A 12,568-nucleotide genomic window follows, 5' to 3' on the forward strand; every position below is an offset into this window, starting at 1 on the left:
ACCAGGAGAACTGGGATTCCTCTTACCTAACTTTAGGTGTCCACTGCACAGATCTCTCCATTTGAGAAGTTGTCATGGAGTCCCTGTGCTGTCACAGGTCTCATCAATCTAGCTGGTGGAGGTAAAGGCATGATTTATCTGACTAAGTACCAGCATGTGCATTAGAAGGAGATCAGTTGTCCTGTACCCATCATTACATATGCTGACAAGGGTGCCTGGGGTGATTTCTTTATTTGTAAATGCCAACACTATAAACATCTGCATTAAGTCAGATAGACGCTCTGCACTGTGCCTGTTGTGAAGAGTAGTCTACACCTTGACTTTCCAGTGGAATAAGATGTTGACATATACTGGTAAATCAGTGTATCAGTAACTCAAGTATATCAACCATAATTTGTCATTTTTGCACTAGATCACTTATTCTACGTATCTGTGTAGATCAGTCTCAACTGAGAAGACTGGGAATCTTCTGCATCTTGCTAGGACCAGCTTCTACTCCTACCATCCATTACTGCCATCTTCTCCTCCTCCTCTCTCCTTGTGACTGGTTTTTGCTACAGCAATGACAATACTGTGACCAAGATATACCCAGTGCCTTTCCACCACTCAGAGGTCTCCTCACCCTCCTCCTTAGTGCTCCTGATTGCAGGAGTGCATGGCAGAGTTGCTGGAGGTTACCCTCCCTACAGTCCATGTACAACCTCTTTGCATTCCGTCATGTGCAGCTAGAATGGGTTCATACTGAGATCCTTCTCCCCATTTGGCATCCACTCCCCACCCACACAAGGGAAGTATATGATCTGAACCACCCACCTTGTAGGGCACCTTTGGCTTCCTCTTACTGACGTGAAACTAATGTCTTCCAGTGATAACTCCCATTCCCAGGAGCTACAAGAAAGGAGCAATCCTACAGTACAGGGAGTACTGTTTTACTGGACTCTTAAACAGAAAGGGGAGAAAGTGTCATAGTAGAATGGCACTCAGGCCTGGCCCAATGTGTCATCGCTGTGCTTTGCCAGCACAAGGACTGATAAAAAATATATGGCATTGGTACTTGCTCTCATTGATAATGAGAGACACATGACATCAGCTGTTCTTGCAGAATCAGCGTGCAATCAAAATTAGTTATGCGGCCAGCCTGAATCAAATGCTGTATGTCGAACTTCGGCCAGAGATTCTCACCTCTCCTTCTTTTATAACTTCGTATTTGAGCATGAAGAGATTTAAAATTTCTGTTTTGTCTGATTTCAACACATATATACATGGGTCATATATAGATCTAAAATTAAAAGAAATTAAAAGAAATTAAAAGAGCTGGAAAACCTAATTTAAGCTCATTTCATATGCTTCCCTTTCCCTCACACTTTTTCCTTGGTGTTTTGGTTTGGTTTGTTGTTTGGGTTTTGTTTTTTTTTTTTAACATAGTCTCATCAATTTATTCCTCCCTAGAATTGTTGTTTTGTGCTTATATGAAAAATTACTAAATGCAAGTTTATCAATATTCGTTAGGAAAATGTTCCAACATGCTTAATTGAATATTAATTTTATCCTTCCTCAGCGGAACATCTCTGATTAAAAGTCCCTCCCCTCAAATCATAGCAGTTTCCGCTGTGTTGAGCAGGGATGTTTTCTGATTATTTTTGCATTAATATTCAGGAAAGTTGTGCACCTCACAAAATGAAAAAAAAAAAATCCCACAAGATTCCTCACAGCTAAACCTCATTCTGACTCTTGATGTGCTGTGTGCATCACACTTGTCTTTTCATAGGAGGTCCCTTGGGAAAAGGACGGCTGCCGAATTCTGTATTTACAGAATGGGTTTGCACAGAGAAAACTTCATTATCTCTGTGTGATGAAGTTGCTCTGGGTTTTCAGGAGTGTAGAATAAGAGGATAAACAGGTCTGTTGGTCCCAGATGAGTTGCTGAAGAGACCCTAAAGAGTCAAATGCAAAAAATAAAGATCTGTAAAACTTTTTGCGTGTTGAGCAAATTAGCACAATTCACTTCTGCTTAATGCTTCCAGGCCTCTTTTTTCTGCTTTGATGTCTTGCCCTCCACAACCTTACAAATTCAAATAAATATGAGAGAAACCAAAGTGTGCCACCTCACTAGGCACCATGCTCAGAAGAAACCTACTATATACATAGCTATTGTTCAGGGAAGGTTTTGCATCCCTGTCATGTAATCTCATATGTTGGATGCGATCCTTGCAATGTGGCGATGTCAAAACACCTAGAGATTTGTAAAGTGTTTTAAATACTATCTCTGTTCATAACTTCTTAACTTATTTAACACACAACAGATGCAAATCCTTTTTTGTGCCAATTGTGTGCCATGGTGAGGTTTTTTGGTTGAGGGTGAAGGATCTGTTCACTGCTTTTTCTGCAAATGGAAGTTATGATAAATAGACAAGGAAGTTAGACTGGGTAATGGAAGTGCTGAGTTCGTATGCTCCATGTAGTTTCTGCTGTCAGAGCTGGAATTATCAAATATTATATCAAGCGAGCAGTATGCTTTCTCCTCATGGTGCTAGGGTAGTTTTGTTGATGAGATAGGTTGCTGAGATAGGCTCAGTACAAAAAAACCCCAAACAACAAAACCCAATGTGCATGTCCAGATTAGATTATTTGCTACTGTTTCGGGTTTTTTTCTTTTTTTCCCCTCCTCTTGCATAACCCTAGATAAGCTTAAATATGGAAATACATCTTTTTTGTCTGGCATTAAATGGAAGAAACCTCAATTATCCACCTAAAAGTGGCACTGAGCATACCTTTCACCATATAAATGGTGCTTTAAAACTCTCTGGTTTATTAGATGCCTTTTTCTATATTATCCCAGAATGCAGCATTCTTTGAATTCATAGGAAACAATATTGCAGGGCTGAGGCAGTCTTTAGTGTTACAAAGAAGTCTAATTTATTTTCATAAGCGTTTGCTTTCATTCTAATTAAAGAAGGAGCTTTGCCTCTTTCATCAAGCAGTAAAACAGGTAACTTGTCTGTCTCTTTGCTTGCTGGCTCCATTCAGGGACAATTTAGTAGCAGAGAGAGGACAAAGTGAGGCACACTGGGATATCACAATATATTAGATTTTGTACTTTCTGGAGAAATTTAAATGAGATTGCACATCCAGATCATTCAGTCTGACATTCTGGCTAAATGGTTAAATATTATGGAAGTACCTCACAAGAATGCTGGAAACTTCACTTGTAACTATTATTGCAGCTCTTAAAAGCTAAACCAAAGATGTAAATGTAAACTTGAAAAATTAGAATTCAGAACTGAAATGATGCACTTGATTCCAGGGCAGTTCAACAGAAATTGGAGTACTTTGCTTTGTATATACTTTTCATTGGATAAATACTTTCAGTTTTTAAATACAAATGCTTTCTATTGTACAGATTCCAAATAGTGTTCAATAAAATGAGTTTCCCTATCAGTGCGGTCCTTTGGCAAGAGACGCAAAGGTTAGAAAACAGCCTGAACTCTGGACAGCACCTTCTGGAAAATTTTGTGTGCCCACAGACGAATGTGGGGTCTTTTCGCACAAGCTACGAGGCCCAAGGTGGGAGCACTAGGGGAAATGTAGGCACACTCCAGCAACGGAGAACAGGATACTGAATTTGCAGACTTTATTTTCCACAAGACACAAGATGATGTTACAAGAAAATGCAGAGTAATATTAAACCGATGCAAACAATGAAGAATTAATCAAATCAGAAATGAAAAAATTAATTTTAGTCTTGCTTGATTTTAGGAGAGAAAAAAGAATGAAATGCATGTACTATTTCAAAGAAAGTTTTCAAAATTTCTGTTCAGAACTCTTTCTACTTATTTGATTTTTGACTAGAGACAAGATCAGCATGTAAAATGCAATAATATTTCCCAGAGGTCAGACGTTCTGAATTTCCTTTACTTTTATTTGGGTGTAAGGAATATTACAGAACAGAATAATATTCCTTGTTCAGTACGAATGTATTTCCACAAACACAGATCTTTATTTTTTCTTTCATGAGCTGTGATTTTAATCATTAATACAGCTGAAAGGTCAAAGAACTTTGTAAAAACCACTGGAAGACACTTCACAGAGTATCTGGGAGAACACTGCTTGGCTTAGCTAGTCAAACACTAATTATATTCCAGAGAAATTTTTCAGGCTAATTTCTTAAGTATGTTGGTGTGAAATTTTAAAGCTTTTCTTCAGGGGAAAAAAAAAATAATAAAAAAATCTGATAGTCTGTCAAACTTTTGGAAAATTATACAGTCTGTAAATGATAACTGTGGAAAACACCATAATAGTCCCAGTAGTGCTAAAAGAAGCAGACAGTATTTCTTTTAAGGACAATATTATTTCATACAGGAGATTGAGGAATGATAGAAATTTCAGTGCCTCTTCTGTATGAGCTATGGAAAGGCCATTTCATTTTTTCCCATGTAAAGGATCTTATGTACCTGTGGTTCTAATAAGTGAAAAAAAGTAAAACACAGGAAAGTCCAGCAGGTATCAAAGCTGTACAGTAACTTGTGTCATGTAATCAGTGTATGTAATTCTGTTGTGTCTCAACCTATGCATAAGCCTTCTAATGAAATTTTCTCATGAAGAGTCAGGTGATTTTTGAACAACTGTCCAATTTTCACTTGTCTGAATATTTACACCTCCAATACACAAAGGAAAACACGTAAACTCCGTACTGAGAACTGTGAGTTGATTTTCTGTGAGTTTTTGCACTACTCTGAACAGTCTGATTTCAATACAGTTTTGGGATTAAAAATATCCTATACTTGCACCTTAATGCATGACCCCATGCAGTGATGAATATCTCTACGTCTCTCAGACATCTGCTCATTGCCTCAAGGTGTTTTGAGCTAGTGTCACTACCTATTGAACTTGTTTTAAACACAGACTCAGATTTCAGTGACAGTTGCAGGTGCTCAGCAGTATTAGGCACAGATCCAAAATTTCATCCCTTCTGTTGGAGGATGAGGGTTTTTTGTCTGAAGCACTATACTTGAGTTGAATTCCTACTTTAAATTCAGACTGTAGCTTCAATAATGATTATTTCCTTTGCAACTGCCAGCAACTGTGATTTTTAGTGACAACAACTCATTAAAAAAGAAAAAGTCTTTTTCTGAAAGACATACTTCCAGGTGTTTTGAGACAAAAACAAAAGAGAAAGCACATTTTCAGTAAACAGAAGCTGGAATTTTCTTCTCACATCTCTGTGCCTGTGGTCATGTTAGAAGAAATACCATATTGCTTCAGAAAGGTTTAAATTTTACATCTTTGATCATTTTGTCAAAGTACAATTGATCCTTGACTCTCAATTTTCTTGCTTCAACAAAAAAAGGCACACTGCAGATGGAGTTTCACCTTTGGAAAACCTAGCTAAACATGTTTCATGTTACATATTTTATGAATCCTACCTGTCAGAGCAGGCTGGATACCCCCGACATTGCCTTCAGTGCCTTGGTATAGTCTGTTGTTAAGAAGGTGCTAATCAGCTGGAGAAAGTAGAATTCATCTTGTCTAACTTAAGCCATCTAAAATTCAAGTGTATCTAGACCAATATATTTCTCTCGGCTCTATCTATTGTCAATGGAAAGAGACAGGCACAAACAGAAATCAATTGTCCTTTTCAGATGTTTACCTCAGGATGGGTCAGCTCACTGTATGCATCTGCTTGTTGCTTTCCACTCACAAAAGACAGAACCTAGATGTCTCATCTCACCTTTTTGTGGCAAAAATTGGGTAAAAAGAAGTTGTATTTATAATACCCTATCCCCAGCGAACAAGTCTACTTTTCCAGCTGCATTCCTGTGCATCTCCTATTGTACTCTGGTAAACAATAAAGGATGCTTACACTCACAGAAAAAGACTATTTTGGTGATAAAATGAGGGATTTTTTGTTCATATTTCCATTTAGAAATAAAAACTTTTTTTATTCTACTAAACCTACGTTGCTGGGGAAGAAAAGACATTCCAAAAGAGTGAAGGAAAAAGTGCTGGGCAGCTTAGTCCTTCTTCCATTCTAATTTATTTATTTCCATTGATTATAGTTGCTTTAAATGTGCCAAGCTGGGATGTGTTATCCAATGTAGTCCTTTGCAGGTGAAGGTAACGAACTGACAGCTTCCTTCATGTACTGTTTCAGAAAATCCAATTAAAGTATTTTATTGACAATAAAAGAAGGGTAATCTTGCTGGTGGGACCTGTTAGATGAAGGTACCAGTGAGCCGGCTTATGATCACACATGATATCTTCAGTGTACTTGGCAAGCTGAATCCTACCATGTATAAATATGCTCAGTACCCTGCAACAAAATGAACAGTTAAACTTCCATTATTTGAAGCTTTAAAAACAACAAAAGCCTTTGAATTTTGCAGAGAAAATGGTCTAGGTGAGAATCGATGACAAATTTCCTCCATGAATCCGTCAAGGGCCAGAAAGAGTGACTGGGAGACAGGAAAGCCTCAGTTTGTTGAGAAACAAACTAAAAGGCTAATGATGAGAGATCAGAAATTGTCAGAATTATTTGAGCCATTTCTGATTGTTTTAAGCTGTAAATTTTGAACCTTGCATTAGTTACAGGCAGGTAATCAGAAGGATTCATGGGTATTTCTCAACCAAGAAAACCTGGTCCTTGTTCTCATTCAGCTGACAAGATAACCCAAACGAATACTTGCTCAATGAGGGAGCTCGGCTTCAGAAATACTCCGCTGACTCTCGGTGTGCAAAGAACAAGCATCCAGCAAATGCAGTGCTCTACGCACTCTGGTTACTCTTGTCTGGAGTGGTTTTTTTGACATGACAGGACATCTGGGAGAAAGTAACAGCTCTGACTGCTCTGGTTCTGTCTGACTTCTTCAGCAATTGCCTCGACTTGCTGTCGCATTTGCTCCTTTTGGCCATTGTGGCAGGGTGCTGCTATCGCTGCGTGTTTTTGCCTTTGCTTTTATCAGACAAACCCATCCACCTTTGGCTCCGATGTTGTAGGTGCCAATTTATAAAGATAACCTTGCCTTTCTCTTTTTGTAGGTGGAAGATGCATTGAGTGAGGCAGATTTTCAGCTCAAGTTGGACCTGCACTTTACAGATAGCGAACAACAGTAAGTGCTGTTTTAAAGCTCAATTGGTAATGCAGGCGTTTGTTCAATTGGGAAATTACTTTCATGAAGTGAGAGTCCTTTGGAAAAAGGGATAGCTTTGATAAGTCTTTCCTTTGCCTCAGTGTTGAAGTCTTTCTGTTTCTCCTTTCTGTATTTGAAGAGTGTATCTCATACTCCTCTTTAAAGGAACAACATTTTTTCTCCTTTAAGTGTGAGGTTTTCAAAGGTGTTAAGTGTTGCTCTGTCTCTGCGGCTGTTAAATTCAAAGAGAATATCATCACTGACCTCCATGTGAACAGGGGCTGTGGTTCAGGAATGCATTTATCTCAGGAGACAACAAAGTATTTTCTGGCTGAAGATGAGTGTATGAACATGCAAAGCGCTTTTCTTGTATAAGAACCAAAGCTGTCTCTATATTTTAGGAGAAAAGTCTTCCCATTGACTTTGATCTCTTCCCACTGCAATTGATTCCATAATCTTAGGTGAAGTGGGAGTAGCATCCCTTCCTGAGCCATAGCAGAAAGTGTGATCCCAGACGTTATTCAGCCTCTCTGAATCACAGAAAAGGCTTCCAATGACTTCAGCAGCATTTATGGGGGGGGGTGGGAGGGGGTGCAGAGAAATCATCTGAGCTGTGTTTCAAGCTAAGACTGTCCCCATGTGATTTTATTCATATCCGTAGGGCACCTAAACAAATTTCAAGAACAAGTTTCCTTTGTCTTCAAGATACAAAAAGTGAAAACTTGTTCTCTCAGGCAGGTGGGACGGGACCATCAGTCATCAGCTGTGATGCTGATGGGTCTAGAAAAGAGAAAAAACAAACATTAAGTGGCAGCCAAGAATAAAAAGAACTGAAGCTTTCAAGTTATGAAATTGTGCTCTAACACATGCATTTAATTCCTGTTATCATCTGAATGATTAATCCTATTTACTATAAACAAAAGCGGTGATTTTCATAAAAGGATATTCTGCAAATCTCATTGAAACACTTCTTGGGTCTAACTATGCACCACACTCAACCATCTCATCATAGGTTTTCTTACCTCTGGGAAACAATTGACTTCAGAAGGGTCTTTAATGCTGTAAAACAATTCTTCTTTAGAAGTGAGTTTCACTTGCCTTGGGAGGATGTGGTTAGGCATGCTCCAGGTTTACATCTCAATCTCCTGCCCTATAGGTGACTCAGATGTCATGTGGTTGACTGCACACAAGAAAAGTTATTCTGGAATAGTTATAATCAAACTTTAATTTAAACTCTTGGGGTTTTTTTACTGAAAAAAGGAAAAACCAGTCCAACTTGTATTGTTTCTCTGCAGTTACTTCACCTACTCTTTTTCTTTTGGCCTCTTGCAAAGAGTGTTTTCGGAAGATCAGCTATCTGGAAAGGTACTCTGAATATTTTCAGCTCTCTCTGACACAAGACTGCTTCTAACTCTCACAGATTGCCCGAATCGATTGTTCTTACACTGAAAATCACAAGTAGTGAGCTGTCCTGGCTATGAACACTCAAATAAGCTGAGCAGTTTGCTAAACGCCTTTCCTTCTGCTACTTAGTTCTTGATGTCCCCAGAACTAGTGCATAGGTGGACATCAAGGACAATCACCAGGGGAAACCAGAATTGCATCACATCTATTTTTCTTTTATACAGTATATTTATATATCTCTCTACATCTGTTATTTATTATTTATTTTTATATGTATATGTATATTTATATTATATTTATATTTATACTAGGCACAAGTACAACACAAGATACTCATCAGTTATGTAAACCCTTATGAAGCTGGGAAGTGATAAAAATTCACCTCAAGCCGTCTCCCAGTCTGCTACCTGTAGCATGTTACAGGCTGTGACAACTCAAGTTTTCACTAATCCTTGTAAACCTCTTTCTCTTCCAGGCTGAGAGATGTTCCAGCGATCCCCATGATCAGCAGCCGTACACTGTGTCTTCACTTCCACCCCCGGAGAGGTCTGCACCATCATGTTCCTGTCATGTTTGACTATTTCCACCTGTCAGTGATATCCGTCACGGTGCATGCGTCACTGGTAGCATTACACCAGCCTCTGATCAGGTAAAGGACACAGAAATGTCTGTGGAAAGGCAGAGGAGATTCCTCTTCTGAGTTCATTTGCTTATTGCATAGGAGAAGCAGAGAGGAAAATTTCATTTCAAGTTTTTTGGTCCTGGGCTAGGATTCTGGAGATTGGGATTTAGAGCCAGCCTCTGACACAGGCTCCTTCCCTTGATAAGACACTAGGGGTTTGATCAAAAACTAGCAAAACCTTTGGGAAAGGGTTCAGAAATTTTGATTCGTCTTGATCTCTCTATTCCCCGTCTATAACACAAGGAAAGTGAAAATTCTCTTCTCCTTGGCTGTTTTTCCTTTTTAGTCTAAAAGCAACTAAGAGCATTTATATTCCTCCCCCGCCCCGTCTTTTTGTAGAGCATTCAGGACAGTTGAACTCATCTGTGGCCTCTGTGCATTAGCATAATCCATAACACAGCTAGAAGGAGGTATGCATGAGGCAGTACTGGATAAGGCTCTGTGGAATTTTTCCTTTGCAGCATCATCTGCTGATTTAACCATGCAGCAGTATAATACAAGCTGCCATGGGGTCTAGGTGTGATTTATGTTATCTGATTCGTAATGACAAGAAAATAATTCAGAACAACTTCAAATAAAATGGGGCTGGAGGTCAATATCCTCTAATATTTAGAGCAGGCGAGGGGAAGCAAAGGTCTTTCTGGCAATTTACTTTGTGTCCAATCTTGACATCACGGGAGATAAAGAGTGCTGAGAGGGAGAGAACTCCTTTCGTCCTGAAGCAAAATGCAGTGTTCAGCATTGTTCAGCTTCCCTTACTCCAGCAAGGCCTTGCCATTTACCAAATGACCAGGAGACTCCTAAGTTTGTCAAATATTGTGCAAAGAGCACAGTGTCAGAAAGAAAAAATGAACCTGTAGACTCTTTTTTTTCTCAGGTTTCGTGTTTTGACTTAATACATCTTTGATTCAGTTCTCCATTTGTATAATGGCATCAGTTGTACATGCTTCCATAGAATGAATTAAGATTGTAAGAGGTTGAGTTGTGACAGTGATGCGGGTCGTATTAGTAGATCAGACTGACATATCTGTCTTTTCTTCTGCTGCTGAGATACAGGTAACTGCTGTATCTCTCATCTGCTATGTGTTGACTTTTTAAATAGCGAATTAGATTGTAACAGACTCTTCTAACCAGATAATTTTGCTTAGATAATTTGCCCATTGTTCTACTATATAAAAGGATGAAAGAACAATAGTTATCAGACTTAATGACTGTTTTCAGTGCTTTGTTATCCTCTAATGAATGGGGCTGCAGAGACTTGTTACTGTTATTAGGCATAAATCGCATGATGAGCAACTGTTCCATAGTCATATTATTATAGCTTTTAAAATATGATTTCGTGGACATTTATGAGGTATACTGCATTTTTACTTAATGCAGTGGAATGAAGATTTTTGACAACACAATATAGAGTCTCATTTGCTTAAGCCAGTAAAATAATTTTAAAATGTGATACTGAAGATTTATCTTCTTCTTGATAAATATTCCAAACCTGAAGAGTTTTTATATCACGCGTTCTCTAAATATAAATCAGGGTGAAGACACTAGTGTAAAAGAAATGCCAGTTCCAAGAATTCTGAAACAAAACCAGCCAACTAAAACTTATTTGCTTTTCTCCCAGCTCAGAGCTTTCCTCCTCTAAGGAAAGAGAAGAAAGAGCTTTTCCTGCTCTTTCCTCCCACTTATCATTGGAGTTTACTTGGAACATATCAAAAAAGGTTTAATTGCAAAATCAGATCTTTATTCTTGTAACACAATAGAACCCGAATGACTGGAAAGTCTTTTTCGTCACATTATAGAAAAAATAAACACAAGATAGTTACATTGTCTGGGAAAAATATCTATGCAGTATTTCACTGTGGTTTAGTTTGCTGCCTTAAACTGTCCCATCATACTACGTACTTTACATGTATATACACATTACTTCTACACATACATATACACTTAAATTTAAAACAATAACAGTTCTAGACCTGCCTTGAAAATAAAGATCTGTATGTAAAATTGAAATTCACTGCTGTCCTGAAGTTGTCCTGGAAAACAACTTTGCCTGAAGCACAGCTATCTGCTCACATATGCCCTGTGGACTCAGCTTTTCATTATTTTGTTAGCTCTGTTGGCAAAATAGATACTCTTCCCCAAAGTCCTTCCCTGTTGCCTGTATTTAAACAGTAAAAACAATAGAGAAACCAGCAAGACCGATTCAGGCCTTTCCCTGCAGGGTAATGTACACCCACAAATAGCTCCTGTTGGGTAAACATTGCCAGGGTGCCCCCGTTACCTCCTGTTTTTTGACAAGTGAACATTTTGATACTGATGTTTGTCCTGGTTAATAATTCTTATACAATAAATATTACATTAGGTTTGATACTTTGAAGCCCTTGCCTCTTACCAAACTGAGAATGAGTGAAGTTTCTGGGATGCTTGCAGGATTCTGGATGGAAATTTTGTGACCTGAAACACTGCTCCCCTCACCTACACCTTCCCCTACAACCAAACCTTTCTGCCAGGCACAGCAGGACATTGTCACACCGCTGCTTGCAAAGCAGAGGGCTGGAGCCGTGCCGCCGCGGACCCCAAGACCCTCACCCTCCTGCCGTGACAGCAGGTCGGCGGTGCCTGCACCGAACGCTTTGGGCAGCTGCAGGTCACAGAGCAGTGTTTTCAGACTTTTGGGATGTGGGAGAAACAGAGGAGAATCTAGAGCAGGAGCTGGCTGGCACGTCTCTCCTAACATCACCGAAATGACAGTTCTCTTTGGAAAGTAAAGGGCTTGCCTCTGGCAACCTCATTTTGCCCAGGATGACTGAACAGAAAAAGTGAACAATGTCCAGGCTTGAGAGTGCTCCCCTGCTGAATGCACCGGCCTCCACAAACTGCTTAAATACCTTTTTTATTCTCTTGCCTAAGCTCCAGAGGCTAAATGTGAGTAGAGAGTTGCAGGAGGAAGGCGAGGAGGAGTTAGGGCTTTTGCACTCCAGTTTTCTGTTTTGTCTTTTATGTAAATTAGTTTGGTTTCTGGCCTGAGGCATTGACTTCTCCTTTAGCTCCCTGTCACTGGCTTTGCTACTGGTCCAGTCTGTAAGTGGAAGCAGCAGTTATTAGCCCAGTATCAGCTGTTAGAAAAGGCGCTTTGCTCCAGCACAGTTCAGACTTCAAGAAATATTTCTACTTTTCCCAAAAGGACACATCCGTCTCTCTGGCGTACAGGTCTACTTAGTCTCAGGCATGCTGCAAGCTCAGTGCCTTTCTTATATCGGACTCATTTAGGAAACAAACAGCAAGAAACATGGTTACGCGCTTCATTAATTCCATAGACCTCTGCACCACTGCTTCCCAAGAGGAGTTAGCATAT

At 39.3% G+C, this 12,568-nt stretch overlaps 1 protein-coding gene across 1 annotated transcript in view; it reads left to right on the plus strand.

Annotated features, from left to right (window-relative positions):
- Positions 1-12,568, plus strand: part of FAM135B (family with sequence similarity 135 member B) — a 149,691-nt gene that overhangs the window by 72,828 nt on the left and 64,295 nt on the right. Inside the window, exons 4-5 of the mRNA XM_075141118.1 lie at positions 7,036-7,106; positions 9,007-9,180. Coding sequence (XP_074997219.1) covers positions 7,036-7,106; positions 9,007-9,180 — 245 coding nt within the window. The remainder of the gene's footprint in view (positions 1-7,035; positions 7,107-9,006; positions 9,181-12,568) is intronic.

Source organism: Calonectris borealis, chromosome 2 (assembly GCF_964195595.1).
Source record: "Calonectris borealis chromosome 2, bCalBor7.hap1.2, whole genome shotgun sequence".
Lineage (NCBI taxonomy): Eukaryota > Metazoa > Chordata > Aves > Procellariiformes > Procellariidae > Calonectris > Calonectris borealis.